This window comes from Sinocyclocheilus grahami, unplaced genomic scaffold (assembly GCF_001515645.1).
Source record: "Sinocyclocheilus grahami isolate Dianchi unplaced genomic scaffold, SAMN03320097.WGS_v1.1 scaffold442.1, whole genome shotgun sequence".
NCBI classification, from domain to species: Eukaryota; Metazoa; Chordata; class Actinopteri; order Cypriniformes; family Cyprinidae; genus Sinocyclocheilus; species Sinocyclocheilus grahami.
The window spans coordinates 739,166-763,361 of record NW_015505621.1 but is presented as its reverse complement, the minus strand read 5'-3'; the positions used below and the strand labels follow the sequence as shown (position 1 = coordinate 763,361).

At 35.7% G+C, this 24,196-nt stretch overlaps 2 protein-coding genes across 2 annotated transcripts in view; one reads left to right on the top strand and one right to left on the bottom strand.

Annotated features, from left to right (window-relative positions):
- Positions 1-4,585: 4,585 nt before the first annotated feature.
- LOC107552167 (claudin-4-like) lies at positions 4,586-5,818 on the bottom strand. Its single transcript, XM_016233995.1, has one exon. It carries the CDS (start codon positions 5,549-5,551, stop codon positions 4,904-4,906), a length of 648 nt encoding a protein of 215 aa, XP_016089481.1. The 5' UTR covers positions 5,552-5,818; the 3' UTR covers positions 4,586-4,903.
- A 7,555-nt stretch (positions 5,819-13,373) lies between these two features.
- LOC107552146 (septin-2-like) overlaps positions 13,374-24,196 on the top strand; it is a 34,851-nt gene continuing 24,028 nt past the window's right edge. The window contains exons 1-6 of the mRNA XM_016233976.1: positions 13,374-13,430; positions 13,737-13,836; positions 13,916-14,027; positions 16,450-16,584; positions 16,914-17,084; positions 18,200-18,317. Coding sequence (XP_016089462.1) covers positions 13,404-13,430; positions 13,737-13,836; positions 13,916-14,027; positions 16,450-16,584; positions 16,914-17,084; positions 18,200-18,317 — 663 coding nt within the window. The 5' untranslated portion in view covers positions 13,374-13,403. The remainder of the gene's footprint in view (positions 13,431-13,736; positions 13,837-13,915; positions 14,028-16,449; positions 16,585-16,913; positions 17,085-18,199; positions 18,318-24,196) is intronic.

Below are 24,196 nucleotides of genomic sequence, written 5' to 3'. Positions count from 1 at the left end.
AAAATGCGCTGCACACATCTGAATATTTGGGTTGAAGTGTTCTGGAACAGTGTTGTAAATACAACTTAACCCCTGATTTCTAGTCGTGTCCTCTTTTGGAAGACCAAACAAAGTAGTTTTGCTTTCACAACGAAACACACAGCATCTTCACGACATGGCGGCAGCGGCAGCAACAATACTACAGCGAGAATAAAAGTTACTCCTTCTTTCTTTGCGTGAACATTTTGGCGGCGTGATGCAAATCTTCCCACATAGTGATGTAGACATGTGGGGGCGTGTTAGAACGAGCCGTTTTAGGTAGGTGTGGCTGACTCTTAACTTTTATAAAGAATATCTCTTTGGATTTGAGACTTTAGTCTTTGTAACTTTACAGATCTTCTTTATGCACCAAGAGCTTGTAACACTCCAACGAGAAAGGAAAAATTGAAATCGCATCATATAACCCCTTTAAAGGGACAATTCACCCAAAAATTTAAATTCTGTCATTATTTATTAGTTTCTTTCTTCTTTTGAACATAAAAGACGATATTTTAAATAATGTTAGTAATGAAACCGTTGCTGGTAGCCATTGACTTTCATAATATTTCTGAAAAAATACTATGGAAGTCAATCAACTGTCTGTTTACCAACATTCTTCAAAATAAATGTGAAATAAAAATATCTGCTTCTGACAGGGCAATTTTGGCTCAACCAATGGCGTACATTTGGGGTCAGGACTGTCTGTTGTCCAACCAGTGGAATATTTAACTTGTTTGAAAACAGTTATGCTACTGTTTCTGTAACTGCGTTTAGTGATACTAGAGGGATAGAAATGAAATGACAAAATGAAGCTTTAAAAGCTACCTAATTATTAGGTCAATTTCACATAAAGTACATTTTTCCAACCAAACACCATCTTTTTTTTAAAAACTTTTTTAGAAATGTTAAACTATGCATCCGTTATTTGACTTTATACTAATTGGAAAGGTATAAAGACTACTAGTTTATGCTCTCTTTTTATGTATTTAAATATTTTTTTATTTCTGTTTTCTTTATTTTCTCACCGTTTTATTTAACTCCCTGGCTTTACTGTTGTTCAAAACTAAATTAAAAAAGAAATTTGGGGTATGGGGGTGGGGAGGTTTTTTTATGAATATTTTAGTGTTATCTTCTGTCTTTTTTTACAGTAAAAATATGTTTTGAAAAAATAAGAAAGAAGTTATGTAATCTAATGCAGTTAGGTTCATGAAGTCATATTTATATATATATATATTTGACTTGATCTGATCGGTTAATTTAGGGCCATATTTTCAAGTCTACTTGACATTTTACTAAAACTAAAATTAAAACGAAAACCATAAAAAAATATTTTTTTCGTTTTTGGAAATAAAATAAACGTCGACTGGAATAAAATATATACTGTGTATATATTTTGTGTGTGTGTGTGTGTGTTTACTAACTTAAAACTTTTATAATTTTTTAGTTAATAAAATGAAAAATGAAATACAAGTGAATAAAAACTATACAGACAAAAAAACTACTAAAAATTTCAAAAACACACAACAAAATTCCTAAAACTTGAACTAAAATGAAAAAGAAAACTTATAGTATCTCAGTGGTACTAAAATAACACTGCAGTGTAAAATAATGATCTATAATCATTGTGTATTGGTTTATAATAAAATGATTTGTATATATGTGAGATTTGTTTGTTTATGTCAGTATAGGGTGAGAGGTTGTTCTTTCTTCACTTTCTTGTTCCTTGTTTCTGTCTCTCTCTCCCCCATCCGTGTCTTGGAATGTCTGCCGACGGGACGGGTCTTCCATTGTCCTCATCCATATGGCCACATTATGGGGTCCTGTCACCAGGCAACTGCAGGTTCTTTTTACGGTTGCCATGACGAAGATTCTTTAATGACGTCGTCGCTGCCCCCATGTGCCTCTCTTCATTATGGATGGAAGGTCCTTTTAAAAAGTCTGGCACCTCCCCCGAGTGCCCACCCAAAACACACACACACACACACACACACACACACACACACACACACACTCGTTACTCAGCCTCGTAACCTCCTTAGCTTCCAAAGGGTGACTGGAACTAACAATCCCACAATGGCGGCTGAAAGAGCTGGTGTGGATATTCATACAGGCTCTATTGTGTTAGAGACTGAGAGAGGAGGGTCGGGGGAAGCAGTGCTGTTAACAAACCCATAAACTTCAGTAACACAGGACCACAAGAGTTTGCGCTATAAAATGCTCAGGCAAATAATCTAGGAAATGACTTCAGGTGGCAACAACTAATTAACTAGTTTTGTTTAAATGGAATATTTTTATTTCTATATGAAATAAATGACATTTTATAGTCAGATTAGGTAGAAAAAATTATAGATTTTTTAATGAAATGTACATTTGTGATGATCTTGAAAGCATCAAACCAATCAGTCATATTTGGCACTGTATGGTATTGTTTTTCGGCGAAAATGTATGAAGTTACTTTATAGTTGTTTAGTGTAGCAATTTAGCAATTATTGCAAACTAAAAACCTGACTTAAATGTATGAATTTTTTATATCCATATCCATTTTTTTCAGAATTGAGCAATTATTGCAAAGTAAACATCTGATGTATAATTTATAGTTTTTTTAGTTTGTTTTTTTAAAGAAAACGTATGGATTTTTATATGCATTTTAATCTATTTTTTGGAATTAAGATATTATTGCAAACTAAATATCTGATACATTATTTATAGTGTTGTTTTTGCTATTTGATTTTGTGTAAAGAAACTTTATGGATTTTTATATATATTTGTCTAATGGATATAATCTATGAATCTAACAAAAATAAAATATATATTGGCAGTGCAAACAAAAATCAAATGGCCCGACTGTGCCAAGAAAAAAAAAACGTGTGAAAAAAAAATTAAGTGTTTTTCAAGTCATTTTTTTTTACGTAAAGTTATTTTTCATTTTACATTGCAGTGTGTCCAGTTCAGTTAACTGGAGCTAACCAGTAAAACCAGGTCTTGCAGTTCTCCAGTGTGACTGACGGGTTTTTGCTGTGTTGAGTGGCCGTATGACCGGCTAAGCCTTAAGAAACCAAGTTCTGGAAACCCAGACAACAACAGTGGCACTTCACATCTGACTGTACCCACTTTTCATTTAATAACCACCCAGCATCAAATACTTAGAGCTCATTTGAATAAATTGGTAAGAACCTTTGTGGTAACTTCAATGCTAAATATAAGCCTTCATGACTTTGTTTAGCATCAAAACTAGTTAAGAAGCGTACTACCAATCCAGAAACCACAGTTCATATGAAAGTTATAGAAGAGCTTTCACAACCTGATATTGAGCTTGAGGTCACAACTATAACCAGAGGTATCAAACAAAAACACAAACATTCATATCTGTGTCAAAACTGTAAATGTTTATTCCAAACAACATTCATTGAAGAATTCAAAGACAATTAAAAAAAGTAACAAAAAAATAAACATTTCAGATGAGCTGAATAAACTGAACATAGAGGTCTTGAGTTCAAGAAACATGAAGATGCCCATCCAGGCAGGATATTCCCAAAAACAGACATTTTCCATAATGGACAGAGATCCTGCTGGACTGTATTGCTCATGTGTGCTTGTTCAGCTCTGATGAGCATCTGCGTGGACGGCTGAGTTACGACTGACCGGTCAGCCAGCAATCGCTTCAGTTTTCCAGCTGTTTCTCCGAGCGTTGAGCAAGAGTCTCTGCAAATGTGCCGAAGCAGATTCCTCCACACACATACTAAAACATCGGTGAACATCACAACAGCCACAGCTACTAACTTAATGCTTTTAGTCTTTGACAAACTTTTACAAGCTTACAGGCGTCTCCAGGTACCTAAAAGAGATCTGTTGTCAGATTATAGCTTCTCTTTCAATCACGAATATCCTCGATAGGTTTGAAACAGCATTTTTAGCAAAAGCGAAACCCCTTATACTAACTTTCATTATGAAAACAAACATCAAATATGCTTAACAGATCATAGTTTATACACCTTTGCACATGAAGTTATAGGAACGTTAAGGATATCAGCTTATAATGATCAGAAAATGTGTATAAACTCAGAAGTTGATAGTAAATATTACAATTAATTACCATTGATTTAAAAGTGAAATTTGAAGTAGAAAGACTGAAATAGTATTTTCTTTTTAAACAATGTTTTATTTACTTAGAAAAATCATGTTTTACATTGTATCAGTGACATTTTTACTTAAAGTTATTATTATTAAAGGATTTATTTCAGCCAATCAGTCCAAGATGCTTTAAAAATAAAAAACAGGCAGGTAACAGTTTACAATAAGGTTCCATTAGTTAATAACATGAACAAACAACGAGCAATACATTTATTACAGTATTTATTCATCTCTGTTCATGTTAGTTAGTGAAAATACAGTCATTCATTGTTTGTTCATGTTAGTTCACAGTGCATTAACTAAAGTTAACATGCAGGGCTTTTGATTTTAATAATGCATGTCGAAATTAACATTAAAGTTTGTTCATTTTTAGCTCATGTTAACTAAAGTAGTTAACTGATGTTAACTAATGAACCTTATTCTAAAATGTTACCAACAGGCATATATAAAAATGATATACTGTTTAATTAGTTAATGCACATTAAAATATGAATATTGTACAAATGAACGATTCTGGACTATTTCAAAGCATTGCGATGATCTGTTAAGCACTGCATGATGTTTGTCACTATTGCTGAAAGTTATTATAAAACGTCCACCTTTCAGAAACGCATAGGCTATCCTCAAAAGTTTCGCGTTAAATAAAAAAAATGGATCCAGTCAGTAGTCCAAGATGCTTAAAAAAAAGGAAAACCCGAAACATCTGCAGGTGCAACACTCGAGAACGCACAGAACAGCATGTGTAAACCAGCGTCTAAACGTAATTCCTCTTGTCATAGTCCCCGTTGGATGTTGCTCTTTTGGTGGGCGCATATTTGGCCGAGTAGCCGGAGCTTCCAGAGGAGGGACACGAGCAGCAGAGCATGCTTCCCCCGAGCAGCAGCAGCGCGGTGGCCGCCCAGCCGATGTAGAGCGCCGCGCCGATCTCCCGCTTCTGGGCCGCCGGAACCTGAGGGTTGTAGAAGTCGGAGATGATGTTGTTGGCCATCCAGCACAGAGGCACGAGCACGAAGACGGCGCCGACGATGTAGATGACGCCTCCGACGTTCACCACGCGCGCCTTGACGCTCTCCGTCTGGATGCAGTTGGTGCACTGCGCGCCGGCGATCACCACCATCAGCCCCACGACGCACAGGACGGACGAGATGACCGTGAGCGCACGCGCGGCTTGGAGGTCGTGGCTGAGCGCGAGCATGGAGTCGTGAATCTTGCACTGCATCTGGCCGGTGCTCTGCACGGCGCACGACATCCACAGGCCGTCCCAGATGGTCTGCGCCACCACGATGTTGGCCTCGATGAAGGCGGTCACCTTCCAGGTGGGTAGCCCGCAGGCGGTCATCTCCAAGAGCGTGCCAAAGACGCACAGGATCAGACCCAGGATCTCCAGAGCCGCGGAGGCCATCTCTTTTATTCCTCAGATAGATCTGCGCACCTGTTGAGGGATGTTTGGAAAGGCTGCGTTCCTCTCCAGAGACTTCAGCCTTAGGTTTTCCTTTCTTCTAGCCAAAGTGTTCGACTCTGAACTTTTTTGGTTTTCTTTTTTTTCTCTCGTGCGTCTCCAAATGTCTCTCTATCTCAAATCGATCAACAACAAAAAAAAACTGAAGCGCTTTGATCAGGTGGAAAGCATCTCTTCGCTGCGTCTCTTCTGCGCTTTGACTAACGGACTTTTCTGGACTGAGAATAAGTGGAGTGGAATAATAGCGGTCAGGTAAGGGCTTCTGGCGGCTGAAAAGTTAGTTAAAGTTTCTTCGCGTTCGTATCCTGGAAGTGATTAATCACTTTGTATCAATTCCTGTGTGGCTCCAGTAACTGTTGCATGTCAAAGTTGGTGCAAAGTTACACTGAGAAGAAGTTTGATTAAATAATATAGTTGTATCACTCGATAGCCTACTTGGTTTCTCAGTTTGAAAGTGTGAGATGTGTTTAGTTTTATTGCGGGTGTGTCAGTTTTAGATGAATGAAGAACGTTTTATCAAGCAGGGTGTGGACGAGGAGGAGCTGTTTTCACTTTAAACGAGGTGCTATAAAAATGTTCCCAAGGTTATCTGTTGTTGTTTCTTTTATAATTTACATTGGAATTTGGCATCATGTGAATTCAGAGACGTGTTGCTCAGAAAGAGGTTTGGGGGAGTCGAGGAGCTGATGGCCAGAGTTTGACAGCACGAGCTCCGCCTGGAACCAACCTCCTCACTTTAACATGGAGCCAACATTTCGGTGCATGATTCGGTTTTTTTTTTATTTATGATAACATACATTTTTTGTTTATGTGGATTTGTTATTATATACTTTTTTTTAAAGTACTGAGTTACGCCTTCTTTCTTTGCGTGAACATTTGGGCAACGTTATGCAAATCTTCCCACATTGTGACGTAGACATGTGGGGGTGTGTTAGAACGAGCTGTTTTAGGGGGGCGTGGCTGACTCTTAACTTTTATAAAGAATATCTCTTTGGATTTGAGATTTAGGCCCAATCCCAATTCTACCGCTTAGCCCTTCCTCTTTCCCCTACCCCTCCGTTTCGCGCGTTCATGTGAAGGGATAGGGGCGTCTCGATTCTCTTTTGGTTGGAGGGGTAGGGGTAAGAGGAAGGGCCAGATAGCCCTTCAAACGAAGATTTTTCGGGACCACGCTTCAAACGAAGGGGTATGAATTATCTCAGCGTAAACCGGCTTCAGGGGCAACATGGCTGCCCGAGCGAACAAAAAGACACATAAATGTAAGCATTTTTGGCATTAATAAAGATTTTAATGAAAAGTAATGATCTGTTTTATGTTACATTCAATCGTGAGTTCATATTTACGGTCATGTTACTCAAATAAATGTTTGCAAAAAAATCGCTAATATTTGCTAACGTCATGTCATTATAGGCTGCACGATAGTGCCCCAACATATATTCATGTCTGATCAGGGAGATAACCAGCGTAGACATTGAGGAGGGCTAGTCCCCCCAATAATTAGAAATCGCTAAACCCTTTTCTCAAATATTGCCAATTCGAGAGAGAGAGAGAGAGAGAGAGAGAGATGAAAGTTGCGTGTAAACTGTCTGTGCGTTTCTCTTTTTAGAGTGAGTTTACTTAAAAAAACAGCGATTTTATCCTCTCGTTGCTGGAAAATATAATGTAGCGATTCAGTATTTAAACTGTTATTAATAAAAGTCGTGGGGCAGCGTTGACTAGTTTATTTTCTCCTGGATGTGTGAGCTGCACGATCTCTGATGTGTGTCACGCTTCAAACGAAGGGGTATGAATTATCTCAGCGTAAACCGGCTTCAGGGGCAACATGGCTGCCCGAGCGAACAAAAAGACACATAAATGTAAGCATTTTTGGCATTAATAAAGATTTTAATGAAAAGTAATGATCTGTTTTATGTTACATTCAATCGTGAGTTCATATTTACGGTCATGTTACTCAAATAAATGTTTGCAAAAAAATCGCTAAGATTAACTAACGTCATGTCATTATAGGCTGCACGATAGTGCCCCAACATATATTCATGTCTGATCAGGGCGATAACCAGCGTAGACATTGAGGAGGGCTAGTCCCCCCAATAATTAGAAATCGCTAAATCCTTTTCTCAAATATTGCCAATTCGAGAGAAAGAGAGACAGATGAAAGTTGCCTTTGACACTCTGTTTCAAGGGACAAGGGGAAGGGGAAGGGGTATAAAATAGAATTGGGATTGGGCCTTAGTCTTTGCAACTTTACAGATCTTCTTTATGCACCAAGAGCTTGTAACACTCCAACGAGAAAGGAAAAATTGAAATCGCATCATATGACCCCTTTAAAGAGAACATTCTGGACCTTTCTCTGTGCTCGCTAAAGTTAGTATGTGCTAATAATATAATATTCATGTTGATTATATATTAGATATGTGATTATTGCTTACATACAAATATTACTATTATATAATGACATTTGTAATATATTTTTGAACATTTATGTTCCAAATGCTATGGAGTGCTTTACAATAATAGTCAAATAATGGAATGTGATGATAAAATTAGCAAAATACAGCATAACAAAGGAATATTTAGTATTTTATAAATGTAGTACTATAGTGTTAATGAAAAAAAAGTTTGAAACACTAGTCCAAAACCATTTCTGCTTGGGCCTCGGGGTAAAATATGTTCTAAAAATATTTTGTTAACGTTCCCATTATGGCAACGTTATTTCTGAATATTCTTTGAACCTTCCAAAAAAAAAAAAAAAAAAAAGTGCATAAACAATGTATAAATAACATTTCTGTGCTATATAGGCCCAGACAGCTTTACACGAATGCTCTGTTAATGTTACCGGAAGAGCGTTTGTTCATAACCTTGAGAGAACCTAAGTTCTCAGAACGTTTTACTGTTCGCTGGGTATTTATAAAACAATATCTAGATCCAATTTTTTTTGTCAAACTGAATAAGAGAACTTCAGGCAGCTTGTATTCATCAGAATGATATATTTTGGCTCATGTTATGTTAAAATAACCCTGAACCTGAAAAGAAGTGGTCTGAAAGGAAATCCCCACTTTATAATGAGCAGGATTTTGGCTTTTGGCAAGACATGTGACAAGTAAACAAGATGAGTTTCTAAATGACTTCTTCATTATGAAGGACTATTAACTGTTTCAGATGTTTTATTGCGCAAATGTGCTTCTTTTGTGCAAATAAGTGTCTTTTGCTTCCTTTAGCAGTCTTGAATAGGTTTGCGTTGAAACTTTTGACTTTTAGGTGTTGTTTATATCTTGTATAGGACACATTTTAGCATGTTGTATTCAGAGCAGAGGAGGAATGATTCAAAAACAGTGTTTATTAATTTTTTTGTGCTTATTTTGTGTAAATGAGAAACCGTTTGAAGTTGAAACAAAATGGAAACGAAACTTAAATCTGGTTAAATGTGTAAAATGTTCAAATATGACTTAATTTTTCACAGCATGATGACTTCAGAATAGCACAAATTTAGAAGTTTGGTGCTGGTGAGATTTTTTTAATGTCTTTGAAAGATGTCCAAGGCTGTATTTATTTACTCAGAAAAATCAGTAATACTGTGAAATAATATTACAATTTAAAATAACCGTTTTATTTTTTATATATATTTTAAGATGTAATTTATTCCTGTGATGCAAAGCTGAATTTTCAGCCTCATTACTCCAGCCTTCATTGTGACATGATTCTTCAAAAATCAACCTAATATGCTGATTTTGAAACATTTCTTATTATTATCAATGTTTAAAACAAATGTGCTGCTTCATATTTTTATGGAAACGATCCATTTTTTTTCTTTATTAATGAATAGAACGTTTAAAAAAAATAGCATTTATTTGAAATAGAAATCTTTTGTAGCATTATAAATGACTTTACTCTCACTTTTGTGTATTTTGCACAATAATTTACTATTTGAAAGTATAAAACATGCATTAAGCGTTGACAAGGCTGTCGCTGGATTTTACAAGGTGGATTGGCACACTTCTGTTAATTGGATAATTGGGCCCAGTTATCAGCCGATAATCTTGAAATGGTCAGTTAATCTGCAATATTGCTAGTTTAAAGTAAACTCTTTAACTCGGATAGCTACTGGAAACTGCAGACTGTCTCTGCCATCTTGGCTCTGAATGTCATCAAATTTCTTTCTCTCTGTTGTTTCCTCTCTTCGTTCTCACATCGCATCCCGCACTCCTGATGTGTCATTTCCGCCTGTGTTTGAAAGTGATTCCGTCCTTTGTCTTGAAAACCATTCATCAATACGCCAGAGCCGGAGCCACTCTTCAAAAGTGAAGCGAATTGCACCAGAGGTCATGAGGCGCACGTTTCACTCATAAACTCAAGTGCTGCTTTGAAGGGTAGTTTGGTTGTGAAACAGCAGCAAGCGTCGGCCATCAGCAAACCCAGCTTTCTGATCCGACTGACTGTATATGTGGCGTTCCAGTCACATGTCTCACGAGCTTACAATCCACTAAGCTCCGTCAGGAATTCTCTTAAGAACCTCAAAACCATTTTTCCCTTTATCGTAAAAACGGTAAATCTCTTAAGTCAGGTCACAGCCTACAAAAGGGTGAGGTAGAGTTGAAAGCTGGTGAGTTTGTTCAATCTTTTCTTGGTTTTGAAGTTTAATGTACGTGTTAATGCAAAAAAAAAATCACCCTCGGTGTGACCGCTGCGCCGATAATGAGGCCACTTGATTAATCTGCAATGAGTTTATCCTTGCCATAATTCCCAGCCAGCAATAACAAGACCTCCCAGAGTGTGTGTGTGTGTGTGTGTGTGTGTGTGTGTGTGTGTGATAAAATAGGGATTGCAGTGTCCTGTATTATAAAAGCAGCACCGCTGCACCCACAATCTGACATTCATCCTAAATTAGTTTCCGTACTTTCCTGAAAAACACTTTGACTCTTGATTTTTCCTGTCTTAGAGCAGAAACACTCATGATCATAAAAATGAAGAGCTCAGTCCAACCTTCTTCCTTGTTTTGTATTTATTTTGTGTAAATAAGGTTAGAGCCAAATGGAAACGAAACCTAAATCTGATTTAACATTGTGTTAAATATTCACAACATTTTGAAGCATGATGATTTTTTCGAATAGAACAAAATTGCTGAATTAAAGTGAACACATTTTTAAATGCGGGGTTTTTTTTTTTAAAGAAGTCTCTTCTGCTCACCAATGCTGCATATATATATATATATGATTATATGATTGCAGTAAAAACAGCAATATTGTGAAATATTATTGCAATTTACAACAACTGTTTTCTATTTGAATATATTGTCAAATGTAATTTATTCCTGTGATGCAAAGCACATTTTTCCTGTTTTGGGAGTAGAAACACTCATGATCATAAAAATGAAGAACACAGTTCGACCTTCTTTCTTGTTTTGTACTTATTTGGCCTAAATAAGAATAGAAAAAAATGGAAATTAACCCTAAATCTGATTAAGCATTGTGTAAAATGTTCAAATATTCATAGCATGACCACTTTTTTTTTGAATAACACATAATTTGCAGAATTTAAGTGAACGTACATATATTATTATTTTTTAATAGTCTCTTCTGCTTACCTAGGCTGCATTTATTTGATTAAACATACAGTAAAATCAGTAATATTGTGAAAGATTATAACAATTATTGCAGTTTAAAATAATATATAAAATATACTGAATATGTTTTAAAATGATATTTATTCCTGTGATGCAAAGCTGAATTTTTTACTTGTTTAGTATAAATGAGACAATTGAAACAAAACCTTACAAAACAGTGTGTAAAATGTTTTCACAGAATTATTGTTTTTGAATAGCACACATATAATACCATTTTAAAAGTTTGGGGTTGGTATTAAGATTTTGTTTGTTTTTAGTCTCTTCTGCTCTCCAAGGATGCATTTATTTAACCAAAAATATTGTAAAAACAGTAAGATTATGAAATATTTGAGTGAGTTTCTGTTGTAATATATTTTAAAATTTCATTTATTCCTGTGATGGCAAAGCAGATTTTTTTCTTGTCTTGGGAGTAGAAACACTCGTGATCATAACAATCTGTCAGTATTACCGCTGTTAGGCTTTCACAGTGATGACTTCCAGCCCGCTATCTCTGAATTGAACACACTTTCACCCGAACCCCATGAAGTACACCTGTGTGTCTGTGTGTCTGTGTGTCTGTGTGTCTGTGTCTGTGTCTGTGTCTGTGTCTGTGTCTGTGTGTCTGTGTGTCTGTCTGTGTGTCTGTGTCTGTCTGTGTGTCTGTGTGTGCGCACCATGGGGAGTGGTGAAAATGTAGGAAAGCATTTCCAGGAAGATGAAAGATAAACAGCATTGTTCCCTCCCTGTCGTCAACCCCTCGCTCTGCTCTTCATGTCTAACACACTCCAGCGTCTCCAGAACAGTTTGTTCCCCATGAACATCATCAGTCCGACCCAATGCAGATCTGATACAGTGTATGTCAGAAGATGAGAGTGATGGAGAGCTTCAATCAGTAGCGCTTTCATTGAATGTGAATGTTTCATTTGACTGTAATGTGAATTACAGTCATTTTATTGACCATCTGCTGCATTTAAGATTCAGTGACCAGTTTTTTTAGTTTTTGATTTTAGAATTTTTATTTATTTGTTTATTTGATGTGTTTTGAGTGAAGATTGTGTAAATTAATTATTCTGTCATTATATTTTTAAACAACATACACTGCTGTTCAAAAGTTTGGGGTCATTAAAGGGTTAGTTCACCCAAAAATGAAAATTCTGTCATTAATTACTCACCCTCGTGTTGTTCCAAACCCGTAAGACCTTTGTTCATCTTCGGAACACAATTTAAGATATTTTTGATGAAATCTGAGAGCTCTCTGAACCTCCCATAGACAGCAAGGTAACTACCACGTTCAAGGTCCAGAAAAGTACCAAGATGATCGACAAAGTAGTAGGTAACTGTAAAGTTACGAAGCTACGAGAATGCTTTTTTGTGCAAAGAAAACAAAAATATTTTTTTGTGGACTTTATTCCACATTTATAATGCTCATCCAAAGTTATTTTTGTTTTCTTTGCACAAAAAAGTTGAACAGTTGAACCACTGATGTCACACGGACTACTTTGTTGATCATCTTGGTACTTTTCTGGACATTGAACGTGGTAGTTACCTTGCTGTCTATGGGAGGGTCAGAGAGCTCTCAGATTTCATAAAAAATATCTTAAATTGTGTTCAGAAGATGAACAAAGGTCTTACGGGTTTGGAACAACACGAGGGTGAGTAATTAATGACAGAATTTTCATTTTTTGGGTGAACTAACCCTTTAAGAATTTTTAAAACAGATACTTTAATTCAGAGAGGATGCATTAAAATGAGCAAAAGTGACATTAAATACATTATTAATATTACACATTTTTTTTTCAAATAAATGCAATTTTTGTGAACTATTGACCAAAAAATGTATCACAGTTTCCACAAAAATATGAAGCAGCACAACTGTTTTCAAAATTGACAATAATCAGAAATGTTTTTTGAGCAGCAAATCAGCATATTAGAATGATTTCTGAAGGATCATGTGACACTGAAGACTGGAATAATAAGTTTTTTTTTGTTTTATGGAGTAAATGTTGTGTAAACTAAGTGTTGAATACATATTTTTCATTATTAGTTTTTACAATATTTTTTAGCATTATCATAGCCACCCTGTTCTTTAGATATTTAAGATAAATCTGTAAGGACGTCCAAAAGACTTGTAATGCATTTATTTATTTTGTTTTATCAATATTTTTTTCTTTATTTAGTTGTGTCGTCAGAAACAAAATGTCGCAGTCTGGAGAAAAAGGAAAGGTAAGATTCTCACACTTATTTAAATGCAAAGTGTGTAATTGTTTTGTATATTAAAATATTTAATGTTCATAGTCACTGTAATTGAAAATGATTTGTCAACTGACTTAACCAATGGCGTGAGTTTGGGGGCGGGACTATCTGTTTGCTCAACCAATAGAAGATGAAGGGAGTGTTAGGAAAATCTGTTGTTATTATTATTATTTTGTTATTCTATTTGGTCCCACAAAAGTTACACACTTCACCTTTAAGTATTGAACATTTCCATATTAAACTTTATTTCTCGAACCATCTGATGTGTGGTTTTAGTTCCCTGATGCTGCAGGATATGTGGGATTTGCCAACCTGCCCAATCAGGTTCACAGGAAGTCTGTGAAGAAAGGCTTTGAGTTTACTCTGATGGTTGTAGGTGAGGAACATATAAACACACACACGGATTCAGACAGACACACACTGTGCTTTTAACCTGGTGTTATTTGTCATCTTAGGAGAGTCTGGTCTTGGTAAATCAACCCTGATCAACAGCCTCTTCCTGACTGACCTCTACCCAGAGCGCTATATACCTGTATTATTTTCTAATTCTAAAAGTGGTACGGTAGGGTTAGTCATTGTAATTAGCTTTTTTAAATATAAAAACAATATTAATTTCTGGTATGTTCATGAGGTTAGAAATGTTTTGGTACATACTAATCAATGTCAACGGGTGTGGAAGGTGAAATTTCTGTCTTCTGAGCCATATATTTATTTCCAAATTTGACGTTCTTTATGATTATATCAGCTGTCCCATGCATTTTTATTTTCCCTGTAAATTATTGGTGGTAGATAATGACTGGATATTTGCAAAGTAGGGTATACCTGCTGTAAATACATGCTGCTGCAGTTCAAAACATGATATGCTTACATTTGCTAAAAATGTAGTGGCATTTACAATGTTGCATTATTGCATTAGTCCAAATGACATTTTATTTCTTTTCATTACTCTCTTGTACAGGACTGGACAAGCGCCTGCACTTTTAAAGAAAAACATTGTGTTATTTTGAAATGTCACTTGCTCTGTGATATTTTGTCTGATGTATTGAAATTAAGACATTTTTAAGTGTCTTAAGTCTCCAAATGCTTGTGTACATATGAGTGGATCATTTTCTTCACTCACGGTTTAATGCAGAACAGCATTTCTTATTTTGTTTGCCTTTTGTGCATTTAAAAAATGCTAGATGAACCACAGATTTAGGCATCTTGTCATGCAATTTTACAATTTTGACTATTTTAATGTATAAAATAACTTGTATAATAACTATGACCTCTTTAATGGAAGACCGGACTGATTATTAATTGAATACCCCATGTTTTGTGTTGTATTGTATCTGCATAGCAGAGATTATTTACATTATGGCACTTGACTGTAGACTGGAGGCAGCTGTTGTCTCTTGTTGCTCTATTGGTCATTGAGCCTTGCTAAGGAATGCTGGGAACGTCCTGTTTGAAAGAACAATATCCTCCCCATCTCTCACCCACAGACTTCTCAGGCTGATGAAATGAAAATGTGCCATCCACGTTACCTACCTACTGTCATGTCACGTCTTCTTCTCCTTCAGCCTCTCGATAAGGCTGTGCGGTGTCAAGGCCGATTCGTGCATGACGTTTATCAGAAGACACAGAAGTGCTTTAGTTCTGGTTAGGGGGTTAAGTTTAGTTTAGTTTAGCGTGTGATGTTTAGATAAGTCTGGAGACTTTAGAGCAAAAGGGAAGCTGGTTGCGAGACTTTTTGAGAACTGAGAGTTGATGCATATCAGGGTCATTGTAGTTAACTAAACCTTAAAATAAAAGCATAAAAACATAAGTGAAACAAAACAATTGATAAACATTTTTTTTGTTTTAATTAGTGCTGTCAAACGATTAATCGCATCCAAAATAAAAGTTTTTGTTTACATAATATATGTATGTGTGCTGTCTATTTGTTATGTACATATAAATACACACACATACATGTATATATTTTAGAAAAATATGTTGTTTATATATTAAATATATTTATTTGTAATATAAATTATATGAATATAAATATAGACATGTAAATATTTTCAATATATATATTGTATGTGTGTGTATTTATATATACATAATAAATATACACAGAACACACATATATTATGCAAACAAAAACTTTTTTTGTATGTGATTAATCGCGATTAATCATTTGACAGCACTAGTTTTAACTTGATGTACTAAAAACCTACAACTGTAAAAAAGAAAATTATTAAAATAATAACTAAAATAAATAATAATAATAATTTTTTATTTAACTTTAACCAAAATAAAATAAAACATTTAAAAGCAACATTTCTCATTTTTATTTAAATAGATGTACTAAAAAAATTATTAAAACCATAAAAAACACATTTTACATGAAATAAAAAATGTTAACAAACAAAATATAAAAATATATATAAAAAAATTCAACTAGCCAAGGGAACAGTTCTTCTTTTTTTTCTTGAAATAAATTTAATGTTAACTGAAACAAACATTTTCAACAACTTTCAGATTTTTTTATATTTAACCTGATGTACTAAAAAACTAAACCTGAAGTAAAAATGATCAAAAACTGTATAAATATGTAAAAAAAAATTATAAAAATAACAAAAACATAACTAAACTACTAACGTTTACTTAAATGTAAAATAAAAAAAAGAAAATATGAATATAAAAACTAATTTGAAATATTATTCAAATCTATAATAAGATCTCAATGATAATAAGTTAACACTGGTGCATGTGGTCTGTCTATACTGGACAGGAACCAGTAAGCATGATGTTGTGGAGCATTTTGATAAGCTTTATTTGGACAAAGTGGTTGTTTGTTTGTTTCTAAAGTGCATCTTGATATCTCATGATTAGATTATGTTCAGCTGAGATCCGTATCCGATGCTTGTTTAATGCGTTAGTTTAATACAATCACAAGCTTTTATGTCTGAGTATTTCCTTTCAGCTCGTTCTCTGATCTATGCTTTATTCTGTTCGACAGCTTTAAGACGATCATCCAGTATATTGATAATCAGTTTGAGCGATACCTGCACGACGAGAGCGGCCTGAACCGCAGACACATCGTTGACAACAGAGTGCACTGCTGCTTTTACTTCATCTCTCCGTTTGGACACGGGTAAAACTCCTGCACATGTTATGCCTTTCGTCATAAGTCAATAAAACATTATTCATGCAGAAAGTGGCTTTAGCCTTCAATTAAGGACTGTTTGCAGCAGAAGTGGTGCATTAAAGCAACATGAATCACTAAAAAAAAGCACAGGTGGAACTTGCACCAAAACTTTGCACTTTAAAGTTTAAGTTCAAAAGTGATGTGAATTGTGCATCAGAAATTTTAAATGTTTTTCAAAGAAGTCTCGTCTGCTCACCAGGGTTGCATTTATTTGATTAAAAATGGTGTAAAATCACTACAATCACAAGCTTTTATGTCTGAGTATTTCCTTTCAGCTCGTTCTCTGATCTATGCTTTATTCTGTTCGACAGCTTTAAGACGATCATCCAGTATATTGATAATCAGTTTGAGCGATACCTGCACGACGAGAGCGGCCTGAACCGCAGACACATCGTTGACAACAGAGTGCACTGCTGCTTTTACTTCATCTCTCCGTTTGGACACGGGTAAAACTCCTGCACATGTTATGCCTTTCGTCATAAGTCAATAAAACATTATTCATGCAGAAAGTGGCTTTAGCCTTCAATTAAGGACTGTTTGCAGCAGAAGTGGTGCATTAAAGCAACATGAATCACTAAAAAAAAGCACAGGTGGAACTTACACCAAAACTTTGCACTTTAAAGTTTAAGTTCAAAAGTGATGTGAATTGTGCATCAGAAATTTTAAATGTTTTTCAAAGAAGTCTCGTCTGCTCACCAGGGTTGCATTTATTTGATTAAAAATGGTGTAAAATCATCAATATTGTGAAATATTAGTACAAAACTATTTAAATTTAAATTAAATTAAAAAAACTATTTTCTATTTGAATATATTTTAAAATGTAATTTATTTCTGTGATGCAAAGCTGAGTTTTCAGCATCAATACTGCAGTCTTCAGTGTCACATGATCCTTCAGAAATCATTCTAATATGCTGATTTGCTGCTCAAGAAACATTTCTGATTATTATCAATGTTGGAGACTGTTGTGTGGCTTCATATTGTTGTGGAAACTGTGATGCATTTTATTTTCAGCATTCTTTGATGAAAAAAAAAGTTAAAAAGGACAGCATTTATTTGAAATAGGAATTAAATAGGGATGCACCGATACCACTTCTCCAGAACGAGTCTGATACGGAGACTTTTATTTTTGGTACTTACCCGAAATTGATACAGAACCTGTATTTTCATTGTACATTTTTTTTATGATACATTTTTTTCAGGATTCTTTGATGAATAAAAAGTTAAAAAGAACCGCATCTATTTAAATTGAAATCTTTTGTGACATTATAAATGTCTTTTACTGACACTTTTGAACAATTTGATGCATCCTTGACAAATGAAAATATTAATTTCTTAAAAAAAAAAAAAAAAAAAAAAATCCTTACTGACCCCAAACTTTTGGTGTACATAAATTGTTTCATAGTTTTTTCTTTTTGGTGTAGTTAGAGCAAAGTCGTCCTAATTCACATCTTTATTTTTATTAAAATAACAGCATTTATTTGATATAGAAATCTTTTGTAACCTTATAAATTGTAACCCAAACGAATGTGATTTGTGCTTCTGTGTGCTTGGTTTTTCCCAGCATGAAGCCTCTGGATGTTGAGTTTATGAAGGCGATCCACAGCAAAGTCAACATCGTTCCTGTGATCGCCAAAGCCGACACGCTCACGCTGAGAGAGCGAGACCGTCTCAAGAGAAGGGTGAGGATCTGACTCTCTCTGTCTAGAACAAGCACAACTGATCATTTGACCTATGACTAGTTGACAACAAGCCACAAAACTAACAACAGATGTTAGATTTGATCATCTTTGGTGTTGATTCCAGCTTTGGGCTTTTTAGGATAATGATAAACACACATTTGACTGGTGCTTTGAGTGTTTGGTGATCAGACGGTGTGTTACTGTAGGGTTGGGGTGTGTACATGTATTCATGCATTCATGCATTGTGACATTCCTGGCAGTCTGGCATGGACACAACACACAAGTATAGAAAAAGACACGCTGGCCATGCACTGTATGTGCTTTAGTGAGCAGTTCTTCATGGACAATAGTGTTCTCCTTGTGAAGTCTGCAGATGTTTCCCTTTAACACAGAGAATCACACACCCGCTGGATTGTGTCTGAAGTGGGGTCAGGTGTGTGTCGACCTGCACGCTCCGCGCCTTCCTGCTTATGTGCTCCGCAGGTTAAGTGGGACGGTGATTATGTGGCGTGTATCTGGCTCCACTTCTTTTGGACGTTATCTGTAGTCCCACAGGAAGCTTTCACAGATCAACATGAGCACTGGAGCTTGTTCAGCATTTCTGCTGCTGTTTTTAACACAATTATGTTAATGATCGCAAATGGTGGAGGTTTATTTTGCCAGTGTTAGAATCATACTCCGTCTCTGTTTAACTTAAAACGTTCAGTTTCATTATTACTTTATTACTCATCCCTCCATTAAAAAAAAAAACACACATGTGAAGCTTTGAAGCATTGTTTAGGTGCATACATTTTATACCCACTAACATTCAAAAGTTTGGGGTTGGTAAGATTCCCACCCCCCATTAAAAAAAAAAACACACATGTGAAGCTTTGAAGCATTGTTTAGGTGCATACATTTTATACCCACTAACATTCAAAAGTTTGGGGTTGGTAAGATTTTTTAAATGTTTTTGAAAGAAATCTCTTCTGCTTACCAAGGTTGTGTTTATTTGATGAAAAATCCAGTAAAATCAGTAATATTCTGAAATATTAATACAATTTAAAAGAACCGCTTTCTATGTGAATATATTTAAAAATGTAATTTATTCCTGTGATGCAAAGCTGAATTTTCAGCATCATTACTGCAGTCTTCAGTGTCACATGATCTTCAGAAATCATTCTAATATGCTGATTTGCTGCTCAAGAAACATTTCTGATTATTATATGATTGTATGTTGAAAACAGTTGAGCTGCTTCATATTTTTGTGTAAAAAAAACTTGATACATTTTATTAAAAGTATTCATTTATTTCAAAAAACACAAAAAGTCTTAGTGACTCTTCTGAATGGCAATGTATCATAAATATATTATTTATTTAGTGCAAATTCACTTTAATTTGGATCCTTATTGTTTAGGTCAGTTAAAAATACTTATCTGATTTTAAAAATAAATGATACCATCTGATAGTTATATAATTATAAAGATACTGCTCTGTAGTGTTGTAGTGAGCTATTTTGTGTTAAAATCTGTAGTGTAACTGATACTGTTTCAGAAGCTTATCATGTCTATAACTGAAGTCAGCGACATGTAACTTGGTTAAAGGGGTGCTATTATGCTTTTTCACTTTTTCAACTTGAGTTAGTCTGTAATGTTGCTGTTTGAGTATAAAAAAGATCTGCAAAGTTACAAAGCTCAAAGTTCAATTCAAAAGGAGATATTTTATTTAACAGAAATCACTTTTCAAAAACTACAACGAACGACTCGTTTGGACTACAACGCATATTTTCCGGGACTTGTGATATCACAAATATCGACGAATGGGACGAGACCTGGTTGAGCTGCACTAGAGAAGGCAACGAGTGTTATCACTATGTCGGAGACATGCTAGCTTTCCCAAGGCAGACGAACTTAGAGTGGTTACCATCATCCGGGTTTAAATCGCGCTCAAATTGATTTGATTTTGACGCAATGTTTACACTGAAGCTCGCACGCGGCTATGGTAAGGGGTGTGACATTTCCTGACCAAGTGCCGAGTGCTGCCAATCACAGCACACACTGGCCCATCTAACCAATCACTGCACACACTGGCCCAGCTAACCAATCACAGCACACACTGGCCCATCTAACCAATCACAGCACACTTCGTATTTCAGAAGGCGGGCCTTCATTTGATACAGCAACTATTCGAGCCGTTCATGCCAGACTGGGGAGAGAGGTGTTGTAATAATGTAAAATATGTGAAAAATAATGTGTTTTTCAAACAACCTAGTATGAGAGCCTGTTTTAGTACACCCTCAAAACAAAATCAAGACTTTGTAAAAGAGCATAATAGGACCCATTTAACTATAGTAGTTACCTTAACACGAGTTATTTTAATCTTAGGATTGTGTGTCTGTTTATAGAAGAAAAATGTGCTATATAGTCTTATATAGTATAGTATTGTCCCTTTTCCTGTAGCTCGGCATGTTGCACGTTATTAGATTTTACATGACAAAAGAGTCGTAACGAGACAGTAGTGAGACAATTTGCCCTCCGTCCCCTGCATTTCACCTAAACTACTGTTAAACCCCCAGACACCTGCTGATCAGTGACTTTCACTAGTCTGAACAACAAAACAGCCCAGAAGTTACTGAACTCTTCCCATTTATGTCTTGAGTTTAGGGTGCTCTGATTAGTCATCCCGATTGACCTCTGTCAGCGGCTTTTATGTGTGTGTTCTTGCATGTAAACATCGTCTCATTACTGAAAATGGTCAGTTTTAGATAAGACTGATGGAATCTAGCCCACATCCGGCAATCATTGCATGAACGTCCATCTAAGTAGTTTCAAGCTAAATGACCCAAATGTGTGTGTCCTTTGCTCTACAAACGTGGGGTTTTTGGGTTTGATGTAATGATGTCAAATAGAAATGGTTCACACAGAAAAACACAACAAACATTTTCACTCTTGATCCAATGCACTTCCTTGATGGCTCAGAAAATCACAGGACTTGATTGCCTATGCTAGTCCATTTTTAGACATGGCTTTGGACACTGAATGCTTGTATTTTTAGTAGTTCCTGTTATTCGCCTGCTCCATAGATGCCATTTTTCTCTTCCTGCAGGTAATTTCAAAACACATTTTGATCCACATTCCCACATTGCTGTGTTTATTAATGCCTGTTTTGTTGTTTTAAAGGGAGAGTTCAGCAAAAATGAAAACTCATTTACTAATTTTTCCGACATAAAGCACTATAAACATATAGTCTATACAGCTTATGCATAATATTCCAAGTCTTTTAAGGTCATACACAACCGTTTTTTGAAAGAAACTAATAGTTTTATTTAGTAAAGACACATTAAATTGATCAAAAGTGACAGTAAAGACATTTATAATGTTACTAAAGATTTCTGTTTCAAATAAACGCTGTTCTTTTGAAATTTGTACTCATCATTGAATTGTGAAAAATAAAATGTATCACAGTTTTCACAAAAATGTGAAGCAGTGCAACTGTTTTCAACATTGACAATAATCAGAAATATTTCCTGAGCAGCAAATCAGCATATTAGAATGATTTCTGAAGGATCACGTGACACTGAAGACTGGAGGAATGATGCTCAAAATTCAGTTTTGATCACAGGAAGAAATTTAATTTTAAAATATACTGGAATAGAAAACAGTTTTTTGAAATCGTAATAATATTTCACAATATTACTGATTTTACTGTATTTTTGATCAAATAAATGCAACCTTGGAGAGACTTTTTTTTTTTTTAAATATTGAAAAAGTCTTGCATGCCGACCCTAAATTTTTTATCAGGACTGTAAATTATCTTTCTTTGTGGAACAGCCCTAAATTTAGGTCCTTATTCATGAGAAATCTTTCTCCTCTCTATCGCCGTCAAATCTCATTCTCACTAAAATAATAACAGCGTTTGCGTGTTTGGCCGAACTATTCTTTTAAACTATTCCCTTTACTGTTGCTGAGAAACCCAAGACTACTTGAAACTTGATTGTTTAGAACTTAATTTTAGGAAATTGCTCCATCGAACCTGAATGTTAATGTGAATGAATTGGAGGAAGTTTAATGCTTGTTCTTTTCATTGGTACCTCCACAAATGCTTGAATCCTTTTTTTTGCATTGTCAGACAAGGACGAACACACCCTTCAAATTTTTTTCTACCTTATCTTTCCCCAAAGAAGACTGAGGTAAACTCTTGGATGCAACTTCCAGTCATCGTTTCTGACTTGCGTGGAAGTGCAAGTCAGCAGTTTAGTATTTCGCGCTCCCATTCATGATGCTGGTGATGGTTCCCAATATCCTGCCGTAAGCTTGACAAATGACCCATTGTGTCCTCGCGGCCTGACTGATATTTATGTTTGATTTTCACCCTCACTTTCTCACCATGATAGCTTCGCTCTCATTCTCTCACAGGAGAGATCTGCGATCTTTCTCGCACCATCATGAAAGGGGGAAGCAGCTTGTGTAGAACAATATGGCCTTCCTGTAATGTGTCAGGCCGATTGGCAGGGAAAGCCGGGTCAGCGGTGTGTAGGACTCTTATCTGAGACCGGAGTGAGGTCATAAAACCCTGAAACTTATAAAGTACTCGAGGGACGTTTAGGTAGCTCTCACTTCCTGCTGTAGCGGTCATATATACCGAAGAGCAGCAGATCTCGTCCATGTGAGAAGGAAAGCCGAACTGACGCACATCTGGGGCGCGTATTCTCTAGTAGAGTTGAATGCAATTCCCACAGGCCAGATTGGAGGTGCACTTGGTGGGTTGCATTGTTGTGTTTATGTGAATTTGAATGTTATTGTTGATGTTTGCCATGCTGCGATCCCCATCACGGTCATATCTCAGTCTCCAAACTGTCAAAGCTTTCCTCTCTTTGTCCTCTCGGTTGGCTCAATGGGAGAGACGTACGAGCGCTGTATGCCTGCGAGATCGTGCCCTTGCCAACCGTTACCAGCCTAGTTGTTTTTAAAAACACAGTGGGGTCAAAAAGTTATATGCATCTGTTTTTATTGTTTAACAAATGTTTTATTACGAAATATGTTGTCAGCATTGTAGTTTGAGTGAAAAAGATACATTTGAGAATGTGTTCTTATTTGGTTGGCATCGCTTTTGCTTTAATTTGAGTTTTGAGTCTGACAATTTATCAATGACAATCTGCTTGCACAGACCTTGAAGACTTGAAGACTGATATCTCTCTCTCTCTCTCTCTCTCTCTCTCTCTCTCTCTATATATATATATATATATATAGATAGATAGAGCTGAATATTTTGCAATTTTTCATATTTAAATTAATAACTAATATGAAACATTTTTAAATTCTCAATTTCAGTATATTAACATTTGTTTATATAAATATTCATTCATAATTAATATATATGAAGAGTAATTATATTATAAATTATAAATTTAATTTATTTATAAATCATTTATATAAATATATATTACTGAATATTTTGTCATGCTTTAAAGGGGTCATATTTCAAGTTCAAGTTTTCCTTTCTCTTTGGAGTGTTACAAGCTCTTGGTGCATAAATAAGATCCCTAAAGTTGCAAAGACTAAAGTCTCAAACACAAAGCTTTCACTGTGGACGAAGCAGAGTCCAGCCCGGGGTCGTCACATGCGGTTGCCGCAAGCACACCGGACGCTCCTTCGTCGAATCCGCCGGCAGTTCCTCACTCAAGCCCGCCTTGTGTGGCGCTGTGTGTTTCATTGTGAAAGCGAAACTACTTTGTTTGGTCTTCCAAAAGAGGACACGACTAGAAATCAGTGGTTAAGTTGTATTTACAACACTGTTCCAGAACAGTTCAACCCAAATATTCAGATGTGTGCAGCACATTTTATGGAGGACTGTTTCCTGATCCTGGGAGAGTAGACTACAATGCCGGCTGTTCTGACTCA

Coding starts and splice junctions, on each gene's coding strand:
- LOC107552167 (XM_016233995.1), bottom strand. CDS start 5,551: ATGGCCTCCGCGGCTCTGGAGATCCTGGGTCTGATCCTGTGCGTCTTT.